At 38.1% G+C, this 23,092-nt stretch overlaps 2 protein-coding genes across 9 annotated transcripts in view; one reads left to right on the top strand and one right to left on the bottom strand.

The window, feature by feature from the left end:
- Positions 1 to 2,758: 2,758 nt before the first annotated feature.
- tm2d1 (TM2 domain containing 1) lies at positions 2,759 to 18,234 on the bottom strand. Its single transcript, XM_066647667.1, has 7 exons — positions 18,079 to 18,234; positions 16,641 to 16,715; positions 16,413 to 16,521; positions 16,211 to 16,302; positions 13,302 to 13,375; positions 6,184 to 6,298; positions 2,759 to 3,299 (listed from the first exon to the last, which is right to left on the bottom strand). Exons 1-6 carry the CDS (start codon positions 18,209 to 18,211, stop codon positions 6,188 to 6,190), a joined length of 594 nt encoding a protein of 197 aa, XP_066503764.1. The 5' UTR covers positions 18,212 to 18,234; the 3' UTR covers positions 2,759 to 3,299; positions 6,184 to 6,187.
- Positions 18,101 to 23,092, top strand: part of patj (PATJ crumbs cell polarity complex component) — a 177,515-nt gene continuing 172,523 nt past the window's right edge. For 3 of the 8 annotated variants that reach the window (XM_066647665.1, XM_066647664.1, XM_066647662.1), the window contains exons 1-4: positions 18,102 to 18,546; positions 18,979 to 19,092; positions 20,901 to 20,955; positions 21,593 to 21,771. In XM_066647665.1, the coding sequence (XP_066503762.1) occupies positions 20,934 to 20,955; positions 21,593 to 21,771 (201 nt within the window). In that variant the 5' untranslated portion in view covers positions 18,102 to 18,546; positions 18,979 to 19,092; positions 20,901 to 20,933. Of the gene's footprint in view, positions 18,547 to 18,978; positions 19,093 to 20,900; positions 20,956 to 21,592; positions 21,772 to 23,092 lie in introns of all 8 variants that reach the window. The other 5 variants (XM_066647663.1, XM_066647658.1, XM_066647666.1 and 2 more) reach the window with 4 other exon arrangements.

The raw sequence follows: 23,092 nt of genomic DNA, 5'->3' as shown, positions 1-23,092 counted from the left end.
TCATGATTTTAATCCAATTTTTCAGATGCATTACTTAAGGTGGAACTGACTCAAATTCGGAAGACTATAGCTAACTTTGCATGAATGTAAACACATACTGAAATTGCTACAAAAGTAAACAGATGGAGATGCAAAGTCAAACTTCAACCATGAACAAGCTACAGCTTATTACACAAAAACAAAGTTCCACCTTAAAAGTAATGTCTAAAATTGTAGGGAATTGTAGTTTTCTCTGGTTTGTTTACACTCATAAGCTCTGCTTATTTTAAGGGGAAATTGTATTTTTAAGGAGAAAATGACTGAGAACCCTAAAGTTTAGCTTGTCTGAACGTTTTTATTCACTGTTTGAATTACCACAGAAACTTGAATGTAACTTTAGTTTTTAGCACTTTCAGTGTGTTTGCTTTCATGCAGTTAGCACTCTCCTGAATTTAGAGTGGGTTCCTACCTAAATAATCTGAAACAACTAAAAAAAAAGGCCAATGTTACCTATTTGTGGAGCAGGAATAAAGCAATATCTTCAACATTTGTCATGCCGTATTTCTGCTGTGAGCAGAGAGAGAAGGGGATAGCCTAGCATGTCTGACAGAGCCACTTTGTTTTTTTCACTTGTTTACTGACATTGGGGTTTAGACCAGTTTCCAGTATTGAAACAGACTGGAGAACCAGCAAATGGTGAGGAAAAATCTTCTGGCACGGTGGTGCAGCAGGTAGTGTCACAGTCTCACAGCTCCAGGGGCATGGATTGGCGACTCAAAAGTGTGAGTCTATGTTGCCCTGTGAAGGACTGGCGCCCCCGCCAGGGTGTATTCCTGCCTTGCGCCCAATGATTCCAGGTAGGCTCTGGACCCACCGTGACCCTGAACTGGATAAGCGGTTACAGATAATGCATGAATGCATGAACTCTGCTTCATTGATTTCTGTCTGTCTGCGGTACCGGAAGCAAACCAACCTCTCCATCACATAATATATATATATTTTTAAATTTATACCATAAAATTATTGTTGAATTTTCTCCAGTGTTCTTCACCAAGTCCCCCACATTAGTTAGCTAGCCACTCCCTCAATCACCCAGAGCGCAACATATCTCCACTAAAACACATGAAGCAATTAACACTTACTTGATATTTTGTCTGTTCTCTTAAAGGAGCATCAAATTCATGATCCTCCACTTACCTCTAATGGGGGAATAGAGCATTTGTTGTTGCTACTCTGGGTTTAGCACTACGGAAACCGCACTATTTAACATTTGGAGGAAGGTAGGAACAATTTAATTACAGTGCTGTAAAAGTGAATTATATTCTGCATCTGTAGGGGGAGCCCAGAAGCATAAATACAAAATCTGACTTAATGTTCCTTTATAGAACAGTTTCAATTGTCTACCAGGTGTTCTATGGTTGTTAGGTGTTTTTTCTGTCCATCTTGCAGTTAATGGCCATGTTGATGGAAAATTAAACACAGGATGTGGGGCCTGTGATTTTTACAAAGTACTGTAAATGAACAGTCAATGCAGTGAGGGCAGAATTCAGGAAAAATTATGGGCTCCTTTAAAGAACTGTCAGATCTGGAGCCTCCTGAATCCAAGTCATTGAATTTTCAAAGTCAAGGTATGGTTTAGATTTATATGAATGGAGACATTGTCTCTTGGGACCTGAGTGAGTGTCCCATGCAAGCGCTGGTCACTTATCATCTCCCACTGTGGGGAACAGACTAAATCTATTTCCACATGCCCAAGCTGAGCTGTGCATGTTGTGGCAAGGACACTGCAGTTTGTAAAAGATGCTCACTCCACACACGCGTGCACACACAGGGGGTGCAGTCTGACAGGCCAATGCAGCAATCACTTGAGTGTGATGAAGTGGCTGACTCTATTGGAGGTTGTATTAATGACAGCAGAGTGAGGCAGTGGACTCAGACCAGCAGACGCACTTCAGTGAAATTGAAGGAGCGCTTGACATTGCACCGACACAGATTGTCTAGAGATCATCTAGAGTGGGGCCCGTAAAAATGTGGCCTTACTGTAAATAAACATTTTTCTACTGTCTGAATGTTTACAGTAATATGGTGTAAAACAGCTTAGTTCACAAATTATAAGTGTGTGTCTACAAAGGTTTGGACACAGAGCCGAAGTAAACCAGCAAGGCAGTAATAATAAATTCCTCTGATTTTTCACCTTGTACTTCTATGATTAAAGACAGTGGTCCATCTATTACTCTGCATACTTTGCTTGTCTTTTACCCTGTTGTACTATATGCAGGACCCCCACCGTGCCACCACAAAGCAGGTATTTTTTGAGTGGTCTACCATTCTCAGTTCTAACATAGAGCCCAAAAGTCTACGGTGTAGGGTAGACGCAGGAGTATAAATTGGGCTTAACACTGACATAGTGGGTGTGTGTTATGTTGCTATGAGTGGTTCAGACACAGCAGGGCTGCTGGAGTTCAAACACCTCAGTGTCACTGCTAGACTGAGTATAGTCCACCAACCAAAATATCCAGCAGCTTACAGTTACTGTTTTGGCTTTATACCTATAATATGGTCCAACAATATTGGTCACCCTCAAACACTCACACACAAAAACACTTTATTAGTTCATATTTTTTAAATTATATAACATATATAGTATAAAATCGACCTATTCAATTCTGGCTGCATGTCACATTGCAGTTTATATACTGAAATAATTAATAAAATGATCGACACAATCTTATCCTCTATATTTAACCAGTAGTACTGAGACGCAATTAGACTCAAAGGGTAAGACTAAAACTTTATTTACATTTCACAACTTAACAACAACACAACTTAAATAACAAAGAAAAAAAAATAACGATAAAGACAGAGTAGACAGAAAGGATTTTAGCCAGGTTTTACTCTGGTACAATTTAGTTAAGAACATTGCTGTGATATCTTAGCTGTGTACTAAACCAGTGATGCAGAAATTTAAAACAGAAACCCAAAGAGCATTGTCCATTACAGTAAAACTGTATTTACATCACATACATAATAATACAAAATGTCCAAACAAATGCAGCACAATGGTGAGGCAGACTCTTATACTCTTGACGAGATTCTGTGGAAATCTTTGCACTGAGGCTGATACCAGTTCAACAGACTGCAGTCCATATTTACAGTCCCAAATGCGTACTACCATCTCAAACACTCAAACATACACATAAACAGCTTGATGTCTGGAAGGATCTTTTGTGTTCCTGCTCAGAAAGAGGAACATATCAGATGTATTCTTTAACTGACAGAATCCTGGATGTCAGCTTCTCTGTCCTCTGTCCTCATTCCACCTCAAGGCAGAGAAATAGATGAGTTAGTTATGTTTGGAAGCAAGTGCTGAATAATACACACTGAGATGATAAATGCCTTTTTTCCCCTCCCATAAGGTTGTAAGAGTCACACATGTCCAGAAAAGACTGAAATTAAATTTGAAATCTGAAACATTTGTGAGTCCAAAAGGAGTTCATGTATGTTCAGGAACTCTTTGTTCTCAGTGGTCCAGGCAGTGTTCCCTGCCAGTCTTCACACCACACTCCAGTGCTGTAACATCCTCATTTCAGCTCCGGCTAAAACCACCCTACAGCTTTATAATCCAAAATTTATGTTTGAAAAATAAATGACTAAAAACAGCAAGAATACATGAAATTATTATACATGGAGGGGGACAAAAAGGTTTTAATATCTGCACATTTATTTGGTACAGCAGTGGTGGTCCTGGCCGGGTGCGGACTCGAAACCCTGCCTGAGCAGTGGCGTCATCCATTTGGCTCTGTTTCAACAAAACACTGTTTTGTGCTTCATATAAATAAGATGCCAAATTATTTGTTGATATTATGTTATCATGAATTGTAATTCAAAGTCAGACTTCTTATATACAATCGATCGGCCATAACATGATGACCACCTCTTGGTTTCTAGTCGCATGGTTCATTCTCTGTTCTTCAGTTGTTAGAACCCCACAGGACCTACAAAGAGCAGGATCAGTGCTGCAGTGACACTGATGGGGTGGTGTTGTGTTAGTGTGTGTTGCACTGATAGAATTGGATCAGACACAGCAGTGCTGCTCGAGTTTTAACTCTTCAGTGTCACTGCTGGACTGAGAATAGTCCACCAAGCAAACATATCCAGCCAATGGCATTCTGTGTCCACTGATGAAGGACTAAAGTATGACCAACACAAACTGTGCAGCAACATCAACGAGCTACCATCTCTGACTTTACACCTATAAGATGAACTAACGAAGCAACAAAAACTCAAGCAGCACACACTGACATACCACCACCACGTCAGTGTCACTGCAGCACTGAGAATGATCCACAGCACAAATCATATCAGCTCTGTTGGGGCTTGTTTTTAGTTTGCAGAGCAAGAGGTGGACTACAGTCAGTACTTATAGCACTACAAAGTGCTCCTGTCTGGTCAGTGGAGCTGATAGTAGGGATTGTGTGTGTAGAAACAAGAAGGTGATCATAATGTTATAGTTGATCAGTGCATTTTCCAGTTAGAAATGAATCAAGGGAAGGGGATGTTTAAAAAAATGTTTACAGAAGGACACAAATAGAACGATTTAGTCACAAAAGAGGAGTGAGTGAGAGATACAGAGAAAAAGAGAATGTGGGACAAACACAGACAAAGAAAAACACAAGGAGATAGAGAGGAAGGGAGAGAGATCCAGAATGGGGAGTTGAGGGATGAAAACCGCAGCTCCTCCTTGCATATTAACACATTTGAACTCTTAACTGCTTCCACGTGTGAGCATTCCACATGTGTTACTGTTATTAGTAATGACGTAACTAACGCTAACCAGCAATTACAGAACAGATGGGAAGAGAAAGACTAGTAGCAGGTCTGAAATGAGACTGCTATTTTTGTAGCTATAGATGAGACTATGTTCGAAGGGTGCAATAAGGGGCACAGAGCAGGAACGACAGATGTAGCTCCGGAGACAGCTTTAATAAGTGCGATGTCATGGCCTTGTGGCAATGTCCTTAAACTTTGCTTTAAGCCTGATATTTAAAAACCCTATCCCACGAGTGGGGCACTACTTCAGGGGTCCGGAGAGTGATGGGATTGCAGGAACATTCAGCAGCAAAACAGCTGAAGGTGTCCTTGCTCCAATAGTTTGCCATTGTACCCCAGGTGGTGTTCGTATTTTCATAAGCTGATCTACAGAACTTTTAATCTTCATGCCACAAGTTTGAACAGAAAAAGAATATATATATATATATATATATATATATATATATATATATATATATATATATTCCAAAACTTGGAAAATTGTTCCATCTCAAAAGGATGGCCCTCCCCCTCCCTATGACTCTGATGTAACCAAATTGTCAGTTAGTGTTCTCCTCCAAGTGTGTTGAGCTGTCTATTTTTACGATCTTTACAAAGGTCTTGGACAAAGGTCTTAGACTTTATTAAAGGTCAGGTGGGAATTGGCCTCGGTAAAATTAAGGAGGTGTATAACTTTTTTCCCTTTTTTCCCCAATTGGAATATGGATACATTTGGTGTGTTTCAGTAAGGAAATTACCAACGTGTAGTAGTTTCCTACACTGTAAAATGAAAGTGTACTTGTACATAATATACAGTGTTACATTTACATAATATTTACAAGTTTAGGATTTTTTTACCTCCTCATATTTAATATTAAGATACAGCACCATAGAAAAATTAATAGTCATTTAAATAAATTTGCTGAAGACAGACATTTAGACTAGTGAGTCTAAATGCATTGTTTGTTAAATTTATTTCCATTTAATTGGCTGTTAAATAAACTTAATTTTACAGTAATTTGCCAATACCACTGTTATTCCTGTCAACAATTTTTCTATGCTGTCCGTTGTTCTTATTCAACAGTGATATGATGGAAGCTCTGGCACAAAAATAGCTTTTTAATGTATAATTAATTATTTCTAAAATTATTTTCGAAAGGACAAAATGACCAATCCAAAAAGTCCCCTCCCACAACAAACAAAAGAGGAGAAAAATAACCCACAACACACCACAATCTGCTTCCTTATTTTTCGGCTGCTGTGTTAAGAAGTCCAACGCTTTCCCATAAGGCTTGGAGTGTGTGTCTCAGTGACTCTGTTCCATGTAATAGATTTTATCACCTAAGCTCTGTACAAATAGTGGGTAATTGTTTCAAAGCTGTAAAGGCTCCTCACCTCCTCACAGAGTGATCTGTGTTCGTCTGTAGGTTTCATTTGTTATGGAGAGCCGCATGAGCCTGGGACCGTAGTAGTCCACGATGTAATCTGACCCATCAGACGGACCTACGATCTACAGAGGACAAACACACAGGCATTTAAACTCCCAGACAGAGAGAAACTAAATCCTATTATTTAAATCAATATTCTTTACAAAAGTTATTCTTAGATTCCAACTATTTTAAAAGAACTAATTTTTTTTAGTAAAAATAAAAAAGTGGTCTCTCCCCAGATTTGTTCAGGTGAGACATTCTGAATAAATATTATTAAAATGTATTTAATCAGAGCTCCCTTTATTATGAAATCATGTAAAATCCATATTTCCTTAAAACTTGAGGCTGGCAGTGAAACAATTAATTACATCACAAGCCAATTTTCTGAGTACACTGGGGATGTAGCCAATACTTCCACAAAACTGATTAGAAAGAGGACATATGTAGTCATATTTAACTGGACCTCATGAAGTGCAGTATGTGTAACAAACAATAAATAAATAAATAAATGTGCAATCATTTGTCTTGAACAGTGAACCCACACACACACACACAAGTGCATTAGGGGCAGTTAATGCACACCCAGAGCAGTATGCAGCTCCTGGAGTTAGGCTCAAGGGCAGCTCAGCTGTGGCTTGAGGGAGGAGGACAGTGCTGTTCCTTCACACTCACTGACCCCCAATTTTCTTGCCCATCCTGAGAATCGAACCAGCAACCTTCAAGTCCCAAAACCACTTATGAGCTGCCCCCGTATTTGTAAAAATAAATATAATAATCAGTATGAATTTATTTCATACTATTGAGAAAGAGTATAATTAAGTTATGAATATACTGCCAAGATTAGTCCTCACATTCATCAATAGCTTTTAAGCAGAAATTTCTTTTTAAAAATTTTCTTCCTCAATTCTGAGGGAATTTTTCCTTGCCACTATTGCCCCCGGCTTGCTCACCTGGGGGATTTTTACATTCTTTACATTTTTACATTTCATGTTGAAGCTTTGTCTTTACTGTGAAGCTGCTTTGTGACAACATCAGTTGTAAAAAGTGCTATAAAAATAAATTTGATTTCATTTCATTTGATTCTGGGCTTTGTCTTTTCATGTATTTATTTGCTCTCACAACAGGTTTTACATTGTTGAAACTTTTGGACCATAGTGTACACTCCAGCTTCAGAAGTTGTGTGTTAAACTGTGTAGAGACTGTGCAAAGTTTTTTGGGGGTAGACCCTGCTCTTAGTAAAACCTCTCTCAGACGCAAGGTCAGTGAGATGAGCTTGTGGCCAGTCTTGGGCCATGTCAAGATCGGAGACACTGGCTGCCCTCTGTACAGTGTAGGACTGGTGTGCACAGAGAGTATAATGGTTTCCTGCTAGAATGTCCCCCACACACCTGTGCCAGCTTCTCTGCTCTGCTTGAGTACACAGCCAATAATGAGAACACATGGCTGACACTGGCCCAAACACATACAGCACAAATTCTAGACGCTATGACATCCAGATTAGAAGCCATCTGGCCAGAAATCAACACTAGCCATTTCCTCACTCAGATACTGCCTGATTGCAAGGGCTGGATTGCTGAGCTCATTTAGCGTGGTAGTGTACATGGGAATACTTTGATAACAGACACACAGGTTTGTTTTTGTATCTTATCGGGACACGAGCGTATATACATGCCGCATATGTAACATGTCCTTTATGGTACTATTCCTATTTTCTTAACGTGATTTGGTAATCTCACACTGGTTGATATGGCATGAATATATTGTCATACCTCAAAAAAATTTCTAAATACATGATAACTAGGTTTTGACATAAAACAATGTATTTTAGGCCAAAAGCAATGATTTGAGGTTGTGTTATGCATTTCCTAATGCAGACTCTTTTCCTGAGATTGTGATTGGTACAAATTTCCTAAGGGTACATGTATCACTGCTGTGTGTGGGGATCTAGTAATTTAGCTCTTTTTTTTCCCCAAAAAATAAAAATAAGGATCACTCTGTTGCCAAATAATGCATATGAATGTACTGGTGAGTGTACACATGTATGACATGTAACACACTGAACAGACAAGTCAAGATACAATACTATAACAAAAATACAAGAAATTAAGGTATTAAATAAAAAATGTACCAAGAGTATTTTACAGAGTTAGTTAGTTATAAGTATAATGCCAAAATTAGGCCTCACATTCATCAACAGCTCTTATGCAGAAATGTCTTTTTTAAAAACCCACTTAAGCAGATTTGAGACAGATTATGAGACTGACAAAAATATCTCCGGCTAAGGGAGAGCATTGGACTGTCTGTCGGTTTTAAACAAATCATCTGTCTTAATAATAGTGTAATTTCAAAAATGTGGAACAAATCATGTTCTGAATCACTGCAGTATGGAATATGTTGTTTAGTGTCCAAGTATGGGATGATTTATACGATTGGGAGGTTTGTTCACAATGTCTGTGATTTGTTGTTGGCAGTTTAGCTGAGCTTTCCCTGTGCGCGCACACACACACACACACAAAAGAAGTAATAGTATTTAAACTTCATTGCTATGATTATATTTTTAAACTGATAATATTGATTTCACTACTCGTATAACAAATTCCATTGTGTTGAACTTACATGGATTCATTTACATCTAAATATGCATTATTAAAAGCTAAAGTCTTAGGAAAAGACAATGTGATACTGATTCATTTCAGAAAACTGTATAATTTGTTTGTTCATTTTTTGTAAATCAACCGACAGCACTGTTTAATATGTATCAATACATATAATTCAAAGGAACCTATTACTAAGTTTAACTTTATCAAAAAGAAACCAAGCTTTTTCAAGTTTTATTTTTATCACACTGGAGGTGCTGATTTCATTTGATTTTCCAACCCAATTACAACAATGTATAAAAACACAGCCACACACATGTGCAAACATCCCCTTGACCCATCAGAAAGCAAACCGAAAAGCTACATATAGTCATTTATAGGCGGAAAACCCTGGACGTTGCCTGGAGTCATTAGACAGAATCAATGAATATAAATAATAACAGCATGTTGTAGGTGTTTATTCATTACTTTCAAGAGGTCGATGCTGCTCTTAGCAGAGGTACTTGGAGGTAAAATATGGTGCTGCAAGGCAGACCTGTGTGCGTAAATGGGCTCTCAGGGGAAGCGATAGTCTTTATCAAAAGTGTCACGCTTTAAAAACAGAGCGCCCGGACAGCGTACAGCTAATTGAGAGTGTAAGTGTGTGGCAGCCCGCCGTGCCAGCCACACTTCTTAAAAGCATTGCTCTCTCAGGGCCTTCAATAAGACATTAAGAGAACAATAAACGTGCAGAGAGCCACTGTTAATCAAAATGCTTGAGCCATTAAAAAAAAAAAAAAAGATAAAAAAAAAGCTTGCTCTACTCCTCTGCTGGTATCAGAGCATTGGGGTGTCAGTAGTAAAAGCAAAGGCAAGAAGGATGAGATAAATGTGCATATTTTGAGTCTCAAATGGACTCTATGGCTGTCCGTTTTTGATACTAGGCACTCCCCTAATTAATACACTTTAAATATTTGAATAGACACAGATTAAAATCCTGGCTGTAGACTAGAGGGATTTTCAGTGGAGATCCCATGTTGACAGTGTAATTCAGTTAATAAGAGAGAGCAGTCTGTGTCTGGAGGAACACAGTGTTATGAGCTTTTGCTACTATGTTGTCTATGCATGAAACTATGATCTAGTCCACAATGTCAAATGTTTGGAGACACTGCAGAATGCAACTGTCTAGCTCCCCAATTCCGATCTCCGGTGACCACTATCCAAATTTAAACGAACTGTTGTGGGCACAATTGAATGTCTACAACAGCTGCACATTAAAGCATTGGTCTATAAACATTTGCACTTTCCCATCAGCACTGCCGTGTCTAATCCACAACATACACAAGTCACTGCAGCTCTGAGAATGATTCACCACCCAAATCAACTGGCCTGTGATGGTCCTGACCAATGAAAAGCAGGGTGAACTGGGGAAATTGTGGGCAGCCATGGCCTAATGCTTAGAGGAGAGGGCTAAGGACTGAAATGTCTTTGGTTAGGTTCCCACAACTGGCAGGAAAATTGGGGGTGATGGAAGTGAAGGAACGGCACTGCCCCCCTCCCTCAATCCATCCAACTGCTCTCCTACTGTGAACTGGTGTGGGTTAGTGCACTTAATGCACTTGTATGTGTGTCCTTACAGATGGGTTAAATGCAGATTATATATTTATTTGTATATTGTACAATGGCAAATTATTGTCCAGTTCACATTTCTTTTCAGGGATAAGAAAGTATACAGAGTGTAGTTATGAAGTAGGTGTTCCTAATCTAGTAATCAGTGAAGTAGTCTCATTTTTGTTGTTCATTCATTCATTGTCTGTAACCACTTTTCACGTTCAGGGTTGTGGCAGGTGAAGAGCCCACCCTGAATCACAGTGTGCAAAGCAGGAACACACACTGGACGAGGTGCTAGTCCATGACCGTGCACCACACACACTCACAAATTCACTCACACATGTGGACACTTCTGCAAAAGAGTGTATTTGGACTGTGCGAGGAAGCCGGAACACCCGGAGGAAATCCATGCTGGCAAAAAGAGAACACACCTAACAACTCAGACAGACACCTCAACCATTGTGCCATTGACACTACCTGTAGAAGCACCGTGCCACCCCCCATATGGTGTAATAATGCTGTTAAAACTTTTATCACAATTAACCTGTGACTAAGGTGTTACATTTGACAAGATCCTTAAAAAGATCTACTAAAAACATTCAGTGCTAATGATTCACTGCATGCAGAATATGTTACAGTTCATCTACATACTCCAAGAGAATTGATTCCCCTGTCACTAGCCAATGGCGGTCAGGCAAATCAGACAATCAAATCACTGACCTGTGTACCTTTTCGCTAACCGTCTGAGTGACAACAAGTACTGGAAAACTAGTATTTCACCTAGCTAATATGTATTCCCAGAGTTCTCACTCCACATGTGCAGGAGTATGTGTCAGAAGGGTGGTGAGTTTGGGATTTAGCACATGCGTCTGCCATGTATAGCTTCATTCAGGCACAGAGAGCCTAAAGAGATCGGATAGGGTGAGGTTAGAGAGAATGAGATGACAAATTAAATGGGCCTTGCTAGGTTCATGGGCCCTTAATTGGGGCAGAGGGTGGACCTGCAGGAGTAAGTGAGGACAGGGGTGAAAATAAACCACACACTCATTAGCCTATTTCAAAGGACCAGAGCCATCCAATGACTGAGCACAGATACACAATACAAATACAAACACAATTTATATCATGCTAGGACATGAGGGTGATACATGTCCTGTATGTATTATGTACCTGTAAGTACCTATGCTGAACGATCACTGGATTAAGAACACCTACCTTGTATATACACTCATTGTTCATTTTATCAACTCCACTGACCACTTTGTAGGAGCACTTTGTAGTTCTACTACAACAGACTGTAGTCCACCTGTCTTTCCTGTGCACTAGGAACCGTGCACCCAGAGCAGCGGGCAGCAGTCCCAGGCACCCGGGGAGCAGCTGTGGGTTCAATGCCTTGCTCAAAGGCACCTTAGTGCTGTTCTTTCGCTCCCACTTCACTCCCATATAATATATACACACCACCCATAACATTACCTAGATTCTATACTCAATGTCCACTGGTCAGAGTTCCACTGACCATACAGGAACACTTTGTACATTTTACAATTACAGACTATAGTCCATTTGCTGCTCTATATACTTTATTTTCTTCCTTTCACCTTACTTCTCAATGGTTAGGAGCCCCACAGGACCACCAGAGAGCAGGTATGATTTGGGTGGAGTGGATCAGACAAAACAGTGGCCGTTCTGCTATGTCAATTTCAGTGGCCTGAGGAAATTTTTCATGATATTATGAACTGTATAAAGTGAAAGACCTGAATTTGTTTGCAATCTTGCACTGAGAAACATGCATCTTGTAAGTGACTGACAATTCTCTCATTACGTTTGGAACAATGTGGTGACCCACAACTCATCCTTGCCTGCAAAGACTAAGCTTTTAGTTGATGTTGCTTTTATACTCAGTTTTGATTACCCCACCTCATAACATTTTCAGTCTCATTTTGCCTCTTTTCTAACATTTTCTGAATGTGTTGTAGGCATCACATTCTCTTGTTTATGGTGTTCAAAAAATAAGTTGGTCAGTGAAAACACTGAAAATGTTCCCTTTGTACATTTAAGTTAAATAAAAGGTAAGGCAATTTAACATATTACAGTCTTTAGTTTTTATTGCATATTTAGAAAGTGTCCAAACTTGAACAGAAATTGGATTTGTACACTCAAAGCTATTCTACATGCTTTAATTTCCACACTATGCACAATAAGGCCTTGTCCACATATAAGGCTTGTACTCAATCCTTATAATTAATTCAACTACTTTTTGGTTAATTCATGATGGACACAGACATTCAAATGCGCACACACACAGTGTGTCAAATTTTCATATAAAATAAAGAATGAAATGAATGCAATGCCCTGGACCATCTGCACATGAGCTTGAGGTCATCATTCTCCATGCCAGGCATCAACTAGACAACTTTAAAGCAAAAGCATTGGGCTGTGAAGGACGGACCCGCATTCTATGGAGTGATGTATATCCAATATAATTGTGCCCTGTGGTTTTTATTTTTTCAAGTATGTGCACACACACAAGCAAAGTTAGGAAATTTTATGGAAATGATTTAGAAAAGACCAAATTTGGGCATGCCAATAGCTTTAAAAAACCTTCATAACAAATGCTGAAGGATCCCCAGATGTCCACTAACTTTTAGCCATATAAGGTGCATAATGTTTTTTTCTTTCCTGCGGATCTGAAAAAATATTTTTTTTAAATCCAGGGTGGAGCTTTTGAAAAACCTCCAAAATACAGCTTTGTGAAAGCATTGATTTGTTCATGCCTGTGGAAATGATTTATGAATTTAGATTTTTTTTTTATATTTATATGACTAAGTACTAAGTATGTATAAGGTACAATTTCACAAACAATGAAGTTGAAAAGTTCTGTGTCAGTCTCACATACCTGCATAGATATCAACATGAAGTCCACTAGGCTTCCGATTCCACAGAACCCCACAGTGCAGAACTTAAGCAGTCCTAGAAAGACACACAGCAGTTATCACTTATCTCCACACACACTGCAGCACTGTTTAACTGCAAACTGCCAACATCACCCACTGCCAAATACCTCTATTCTCTAAGGGGCCATATGAGGTCTATGTAAACTATTAGAAGGGCCAGTGTGTGCAATACAGAACAGCGCTCACAGGTAATACTGGTCTATGAGGGGGGTTTGTTTGATTGCTTGTATTGTGGCAGGCTGCTGCTGAGGCTTTGAAGCCAGTCAGCGGCAGGTTTTTCAGGTCAAAGAAATTATACAGCCCTTTGCAGGTGAAATAAGGGGAGCGGGAATGAAAGCCGCCGCTCGACATAATAGAGGCTGAACAGCTTGGGGCCTGCGGGCCCATTGTGTGCAAAACGTCTTCAAAACGAGAACATGAGCCAAAACGGCATGATGTTCGGAAAAACGTGTCATTGTTTGCAATAATGATGTGTTAACTTGTTTCTATGAATGAAAAAAGTCAACATTTTCCATTTCCAAACACATCCATTTGGATACACACTGAATAATTGGTCGGTTCAAGCCATCAGGGGACCGAAAGAATTGCAATTAATTAATCCACCCCCATCTAGTAATTTAAGCATAATTACTGTTAATCGTCAGTAATAGCACCGATAATTGGTCATTGAAAGGCTTAAGCATGTTGATTCCAGCACTGATATCAAAAGAGTAGCCTGCAGAGAGCCTGTTCAGCTCCACCAGGCTGAGTCTTTAGTGCTGAATGGCACAGTAGCTTGGAGGTCAGTCCAGACCAGGTGCAGATCTCAGAGAGAACGCCTGCAAAAATGGCTCTGGCTCTGTGTGGCCTCGGCTTTCACCTGCTCCACTAACCAAAAAAAAAAAAAAAAAAGCCAAAGACGAAGGGAAGTCTTCAGCCACCAGGACCCTTTGTACTTCTGCAGGTGCTTAATTGATAAGAACACCCTTAAAACATGTAGAGAAGGAGAACAGGAGCACCTCATGCTACATCCTGATTGACCCTGCAGTTTATACATGCAGAATGAGACCCTCCAGGTGAGTGAATGCTAGTAGTTATTTTCTCAAAGTAAATGCCAGCTCCAGCTTTGACTTTATTTACTGGGTTAAAACTCAACAGAAGAAACAAGCAAGCATATTAGTGTACACTCGCTGCTGCATTTTGTTAACAATTACAATAGGACACAGCAGCGAACAGGTTGAAGTCTAGATTATGAAACTTTCTGTTTGGGAACCAAGGTATGTGACATGGTATTTCTAAATGATAAAAATATCAGAATGAAATCTCAAACCAATCTAACACCAGAAATTGAGCAGAAAGTAGAGACAATCAAGTTTTCCATTAACCATTAAAAACAACAATAAATAAGATTTGGAATTTTAGTTCCTAGGCTCCCCCTACCATTGCACAGTCTAATTCATTTTATAGCTCTGTCCTGAAATCAAGGTGGGTTTCCTACCTTCTCCAGAAGTCCTTTTGCACCAACAAGAAACCGGTTCGGTTTTCATTCCCAAACCTAATTTGGAAATGTCGTGCGAGTTTGCACCAAATTAAATTGGTGTGAAAGATTAATTCCCAGTTGGAATCAAAGATGATGAGCTGAGGAAGCTCCAGAAAGAGCCCAGAGCCTCAACTAAAGTGTTATAGCTATGCTGTGTCATTTAAAACATGTTAAATAAATAAATTAAATTAAACAGGAATTTTTTCTGTTTCTGTGTTTTCTTGGGCTGTGTTCAGCGAGGTGCATTGGCTACTTTTCTTCGCTGTTCACAAACTCAATTACAACATGTAAATGACATGAACCTGCCATAAATAGTGGATAACATTACTCTTTATTGGGTCTATCAATTTATCTATGACTCTGGTGCTGAATTAATTCACAGCAAGCCCCCATTGATGACTTATCCTTGGTTCCCTTCAAAATAAGTGGAAATGTGTCTGGTTCACTGGAGAGCACCAAGGTTCCAAGAATCAAGAAGGGAACTGGTTCAAGAATCAGAATTATTTTAGTGGAAAAGGGCTAAAAGTGCAGCTTCTCCAGTATTGACCCCAAACTATCCATGACAGAGGCTATATTCTCACTATTACAGGTCAATGGATCATCACAATGATTTTGATGGTGTATTTTTAAGGTAAAAATATTACCTATTATTATTATTATATTGTTATATTGTCATATGACTGAGAACTCCACTTTAAAAAACAAAAAGTAGGCATGTGTATTAGTTTCTTTCCTGGCACCTCTTATAACCTACCCAGCTAACAAACAAAAAAACAGCAATGTAATCTATTTGTACTTTTTGGTTAGTTACCAACTGGTGATATAATGCCAACAATATCTGGTGGTTTTTCCAATACTGTTCTTTTGCATTTGTCGTTACATCATCAGATGGTATGTAAATTTGCTCTGTCCCAAACAAAGACCTACTCCGTAAATAGTGCGATTTATAAAATATTTTAAAAAGTAAGACTACTACACCACTACGTTGTGTACTACATAGTATAAAAGAAGATTTGTGAGATTCAGCGCTAGTGTTGTGGGGGCGTAATTGCAGAGTGAAGAAGAAACCAGCACAAAAGTATAAACGCTCTCACAGCGGCATAGGGCTTGTGCATAGGCTCTGCATCAATTCAACACAGAAGTATAAATCAGCCTTTAGTCTTAATGTTGAGATACTAATTTCTGTGCTTTCCACTGCCTGTGAATATAATGGAACTATAAAATAGCAACAGAGTTCTAGTTAAGCAGCAGACAATTGTAATTTATTCCATACCTTGAATAAATCAGTAGCTAGTTACTACAGGGTTCTCAAGGTCAAGACCAAAGTCTTACCTAGAGCTGGATAGCCCAAATAGAACCGATCTGCACCAAGCCATCCCAGGAAGAGTGACAAAGCTACAGCTACCTTGTATGAATAAGTACTCCTAGTTGAACAAAAAACATCATATTATCTGCATAAGACAAACAAAAAATACATTTTTATACACATATTATTTAAGTTTAAAATACAAGTCTGCAAAGTGGAAGAACTTACACATTTCTGCATGGGATGCTTTTGTTAAACCCAACCTCATAACCACTGAATTTGTATTTGGTTCCATTTGATAGTAAGCAACTAATATTGGGTGCAGGAAGGCATTCCACTGAAATAAAGAATGAAAATGTAAAAAAAACATTACTCTAATAACATTTAGAATTTTCCAAATGGTTAAAAAGTGTTAATTTTATAACTATTTGCATTAAAGTTCCCTTATACACTCACCCCATGCCACTAGATCCTTGCAGTTCTCTGGCTCTTGAGTTGCATCGTCTATTTTAGGACTTTTGCAAAGATACTTGGATATTGTCAAGGAGAAACACAAGTTGTTATTATTTTAAATGTTGCACATATCTGCCTATTCATGGTTTGATTACTTTTGTACAGTACTATAAAACTGAGACAATGGTTAAATGTTTGAATAGTGTTGAATAAAAAATTTGTATAATTATTTATGAATTTATTTTTTGGAAGATAATTTAAAAATGTGCATTCCAACAATGAATGAGTGAATTAATCACAGAAATGTATTAAACATCATTAAGAGTGTTCAATGTTGACTATAAATAAAATTTCAAACATTTTGATCTTTTCTTCAGAGGCAATTATGCCTTGTACGTGGCATATACCTCCCTCCCATTACTATACCTTAAGTGAAATATCACAATACTACCATTTAACAAGACATCACATGTAAAAACAGGAGAAATACTACTACTACTACTACTATCATTATTATCATTATTATGAGCTAACAGTGCAGTGCAAAACAACCAGGTAGTCAAGAAATTAGTCAAAATGTACAGATAAAACAATTCTTGTCTTGGGTACACAGTCAATATATATATATATATATATATATATATATATATATATATATATATATATATATATATATATTAATGGATTTATGGTTACATGCTGGTTTATTTATCCTTGATTTACAATCAATTTTTTTACTGGATCTACTTTTTCACAATTTGTACTTCTACAGGGTTTGGTTAACTGGATTAATTATCACAGAGTGAAGTAATGCATTTAAGGCAATGCATTATTGCTGTATTCATAAAGTATTTACTGTACTGTTGCATTTATATGTACACTGTATAATATATTCTATGTATTATTGTTGTACATATACTGTAATACTGCAATATCTGTAGCGTACTATGTCTATATTTATACAGTATTTTCTTTATTGTTGTATTTATTTTCTTTATTACTGCTGTATTTGTTTTCTCCTGTATTCATTCTGTGTATATATATATATATATATATATATATATATATAGTACTTCCCGTATTACTGTGGTCTTGATAAAGTATTTTCTATATTACTGTTGTATTCATATTGTACTTTTCTGTATTACAGTTGAATTTGTAATGTGTTTTGTCTACTGCAGTATTTATAGTTTATTGTATTACTGTATTTTCTTCTGTTAGTTTGTATCTGCAGGCGAAAGAAATATTAACCAGAACGCAACGGGCCAATATTAATTTACCAGCATATCTAAACGTTACATTTATACATCGCCATTTGGATTTAAACGGCGGATATGTGCTGTCGCTGGTTGATCTAAGCTAAGCTAAACCGGAGAGAAACGCAATAGGACACTCAAAGACCAAACAAAAGACATTAACCTAACCAGGAATAAAGGATATTGTCCAGGGAGGAGACTTTCACAGCTCTCAGCATCTTCCGAGAAGCTGTGGATTAGAGTCCAGCAGAACGAAAAAAGAATAATCGCCAGTTGTTTTGAGCGAATATAGGATAAAACACTCCAGAGGGACGCCATGTTGAAGCCACGGTCATGTGACCTGAAGAGATTTTTTTTAAAGTGACAAATTTTCGCCGAAGAAAAATGTATTTGTTTAAAGTTAATCCTCTAAATTTGTAGTATTTTTGTATTTCTGAATATCTGATTTATCCGCAGCGGGACGTAAGCGGAGTCATACTGTCAGGCGAAGAGAATTTTGCATTAAATCTAACTTTTAATGAACTTGGTTTGCTGTAACGTTATCAGGCAAACTTGACCAAAGCCAGCAAGGCTAACGTTAACGTTAGTGGAGTTAGCAGCTCCTAACGGTTTCAAACACCTGTTTAAAGACTTGACGTGAGAAAGAACTACAGGTTTGTGTTCATGCAATGCTAGTTATCGTTAGTTTACTTTTCTGCTCGGCTGTTGTATAGCAAACTGAGCGAAATGGTCAGTTACTGTGGTTAAAAGCATTTTACAATTCACACGTAACCAAGTCTCCGTTTTACAAACGAGGCACTGCAGTTAGTTCCTTATTTTTCAGTGTTTTATTCGAATTTACCTTTCCACCTTAAGTGTTGCAGTTGTTAACGTTACGTCCTGGATTTCTAAAGTATCTGCCGCAGCGTTTAAGGTGGAATGGAAGAAACAAAGTTCATCCGTGACTCCTGCACCTGTTATGTGCACTAACGATAAATGTTATGGAAAAAGTACATATGTGGTCATCACACAAAGGAAATAACAACTAATAGAGGGTTTTATGTATGAATAACGGTTCTCTTCGGTCTGTATGTGTTTGTTTTCAGTAGACAAGAGTTGTGTTGTTGAAGTGACGTTAAGGTTAGTATCGGTGGGGTGACTTTAACAGGCTTCCTGTTTTAAGGTGAGGCGTGAAACCTCGTCACTCTTCCGTCAGACAGGTAAGTTCAAGCTGATGAAAACAACAAAATCTCGGTTTAAACAAGCCCAGACTATCCGTCACTGGAGCCTGCAGCTTATATTAATCATTTAACTCAACCTTTTAAATATTCAGCGTCTCTGTAAGTAGTTTGGTGTGTTTCTAGATTTGTTTTTTTTTTGTTTTTTTATTCGTGTGGCTAATATGTTAACGTTAGCTCTTTGAAACTGCGCTGTTTCCGACTAATTTCGGAAATGTATTACATTTTGAAACTATGTTGAAAACCAAGATGTGCCTTAATGTTGCTGTTTTTTCCTCTCACAGTGTTATCAGTTGCCAGATTTTTAAGTTAGCCAAAACTTAAACCCACGTGAAACCTGCCCAATAGGCAAAGTGCTCAGACATTCCTATTGGACAGTCCACAAATTTGGGTTTAAATTGTCTAGCTAATTTAAAAATGTTTCAGTTATGTAGCCCCATATTATTGAGACAAATATGCTTTAAGGGACACTCCAGCCAAATACAGTCTAACCATTGTGACATATGTAAATACTCTTACTCACGTCCTACAGTTGTACCACAATAGTCTTTCAAGTGAGATTTTATGGTTTATAGACAGCCACTTCTGATAATGCATACTGAAGGTGAGAGGCATTAAAAACCACTGGGGTGGGTTCATGACAAGATATTTTTTAAAGCTCAGCTTACATTGCTTCTGAAAAGTATATCTGTATCACATATCAAATCATATGTGTATTCGTTACCCTGAATATAAGTTGTACATAAATAGATTTATTTATCTCTTTGGCTTGGGTAAACCCATCAGCTGTAACACTGAATGTCCTTCGTGTTTCAATTTTCATTGTCCATTTCATCAGTTCCCTTTTAATATACAGGTGCACTCTATAGTTGTGCAATTACAAACTGGAGTCCATATGTTGCCTTGTATATATTGTATCCCACATTCACCCTGCTCTTAAATTGTCAGGATCCCCACAGAGCAGGCATTAATTGTGTGGTGAATAATTCTTAGACCACACAATTCTCTGTAGTGTGTTATTGTGTGTGGGTGGGTGTACACACAGACACAGCAGTGCTGTTGGAATTTTTAAAAACTGCGTTCGTTCATTGTCTGCTTTAATAGACACACTTACCTTGGTCCACCTTGTAAATATAAAATCAGAGATTTTAGACCATCTGTTCCTGAACAATTTCATTTGTCATTATATAGTACTTTATCAGTGGTCACATGATGCTTTTGGCTGGATATTTTTAGTTGGGATATTCTCCATCCAGCAGTTAGACTGAGGTGTTTAAAAACCCCAGCAGCACTGCTGTGTCTAAGCTACTCATACCAGTACAACACACACTAACATACCTCCACCATGTCCGTGTCACTGCAGCGCTGTGAATGATCTAGCACCCAAATCATACCTGCTCTGTAATGGTCCTCTGGGGGTCCTGACTACTGAAGAATGGGGTGAAAGAGGGCAAACATAGTCTGCAGAGCAACAGCTAGACTACTGTCTGTAATTGAAGAACAACAAAGTGTGCATATACAGTAAATGGAGCTGATAGTATGTGAGAGAATTTAGAAGATTGATTTAATGTTCTAGTTGATCAGAGTATTGTTTGCGATACTCGTTGGCTATAATAGTATGGGTACCATGATGGAGGATGAAAGTGATGAAGCTGAAAGAGTTATTTAGCATGATAAATAACACAACACTTGCTATATTTTTGGAAGAACTGTTCATTTAAATAATGCATGTATCTACAACAGAATTAAATATGTATTGCTCATTTTTTTTTCTGTGTTTATTCTGACAGATTGCACTAGATCAAGCTCTCAAGGGAAGAGCAATGTATGAAAATGTGCCAACAGGTAGTAAAGAGATTTTGTCATATTTTCATATTTATTCAAGTCTTGATAATGCTTTTATTGGGGGGAGGGGTAATAATCATATACATATCCATAAGTGCAATATTGCAGTGTACATTAATTTGTGTGGTTTTGATTCAGTTAAACAGTTGTTTTAAAAAAGATATCAATATAAATTTACAGCTAAATTCTTTCTTCAAAAAAATGATGTGTTCAGATAGTTTTCAAGAAGCCTTTAACACACTACTCATATTATGATTGTGCCTCGAAACAAGGTCCAGTGTGTGAAGGAGGAAATTGAGGTGGACCTTGATATCAGTCTGACGCTGACTGATGTTGGCAGTGTAGTTACATCATGTAATACCAGATTATACCATCATGTAATACCACTACTACTAATATACTGTATACTATGAGTCACATGCTGTATAGACATTTCAGTTTTATAAAATGTGAAATATGTAAGTACACTTCCAGTGACACAAAAATAAGTTTTTCCATAAATGGTTTCCATAAGAGACACTGGGAATAGACACATATATGTTACACTGTCCCATTTTGCACAGTTTCAAACATTCTACTTATTGAACAATGAATATTGTGTTAAAATCATGACACCTGTGTTTTTCTGTGCGGTTAGTGTCTGCAACTGAGCGACAGCAGGTTCTCCAGGCCTTGGAAAGGTTGCAGTCGAAGCTGGTGCAGCGTGAGGAATGGGGTCATAGCGAGCGTCTGGGTGCATTGAAAGAAGCACTGCAGAGCCCACTGCTTGGCCACATATTAACCCTTCAGCACTCTGTCAAACAGCTCAGAGACCAGGTCAGGCTTGACTCAGCATAACGACACACTTGAGGATCCACACAATCACATCATAGCTCTTAAAGTCACATTTAACTACCTTGTTTAAACACAGCAGCAGACTGCAAGGGAAGGTCAACTTCCCCTAAATTGTCAAAAATTAAATGGTCAGATATGTACAGTTGTGTTAACGTTTTATTGACTACAAATGCGTTAGAACACGATCATCTCAAAGACAAGTTTGTTTAGAATCAGCTACTTATCACTAATCAACTGACTCGATTTTGTTAACTTCACATACATTCTCGTAGCATCAATGCATTTACCCGTAGAAGCTGAGCATCTATTCACTTCCACGGGACTGCATGGAACATTTATTTTTTTTCATTGTTCGAAACTCACTGGTCATTAAATGCCATAATTTTGTCCCGCCCCTGGACACTGAGTGTCTCTGGGGGTGAATGGAGCTGTGGTCGGGTCTGGACGCAGAGCTTCTGCAAGATGAATGGAGGATCAGTTGAAAGGCTGAATCCCATTTTGATTGACAGATATTTTGAGATCTACACCATCACTTAATCACTGGGCGCTTCATTCCCAATGCGGGTGAAGTCGAAAGACAAACTGCAACCCATTTCTTGGTATTTGCTTGGTGAAATTACTTGATCATTTCCATTGTTCATTGTGTAAATTTTATGATGTAAGCCGACAATGAGCTTCCCCTCTTTGAAAGACCAGCAGCCGCCACTGTTTAAACAGTTTACAACATACTGTGTTGAATACAGTGGTATGCAATGATTTGGGCACCACAGGGCAATTCATATTTAGTTAATTTTCCATATAAACATAAAACCTAATTTTTTATAGAGAACACTTTTTTGCACATTTCAATGCACAGTTACTCTATATAGCTGTAAAAAAAGGCTCTATTTACTGAGTTAAGCATACTAAATAAATAAAATAGGGCATGTGAGGAACTTATGACAAATTTGACATATATAGCTATTTGGCACTAAAATTACCAGAGAAATTGCAGTATTCTCTCTCTGTACACGGTGTGTTTTGTTATTATCAGTTAGAAAATTCCGAAAAACATTAAATTTCACTAAGGATGTTGAGCATTTTGCAAACAATTTTAGCATTTGCTAGAAGTGTTGTCTGATTAAATATTTATATTATTTGAAATTACGTGCTGCTCCTTGCACCATGGTAAAATTTAACAGTGATTAGACCAAGAGAAATGGCCCCAAATTATTTGGAAGGAATCTAGTCGTATACGCTTTTTTCCATCTTCTGTAAAGTTATCATTTTGTAGAAAACAGGTTTTGTTCCAACAGTGAAAGTA

The sequence above is a fragment of the Hoplias malabaricus genome, chromosome 16 (assembly GCF_029633855.1).
Source record: "Hoplias malabaricus isolate fHopMal1 chromosome 16, fHopMal1.hap1, whole genome shotgun sequence".
Classification (NCBI taxonomy): domain Eukaryota; kingdom Metazoa; phylum Chordata; class Actinopteri; order Characiformes; family Erythrinidae; genus Hoplias; species Hoplias malabaricus.
This window is presented reverse-complemented; position numbering and strand designations above follow the sequence as displayed.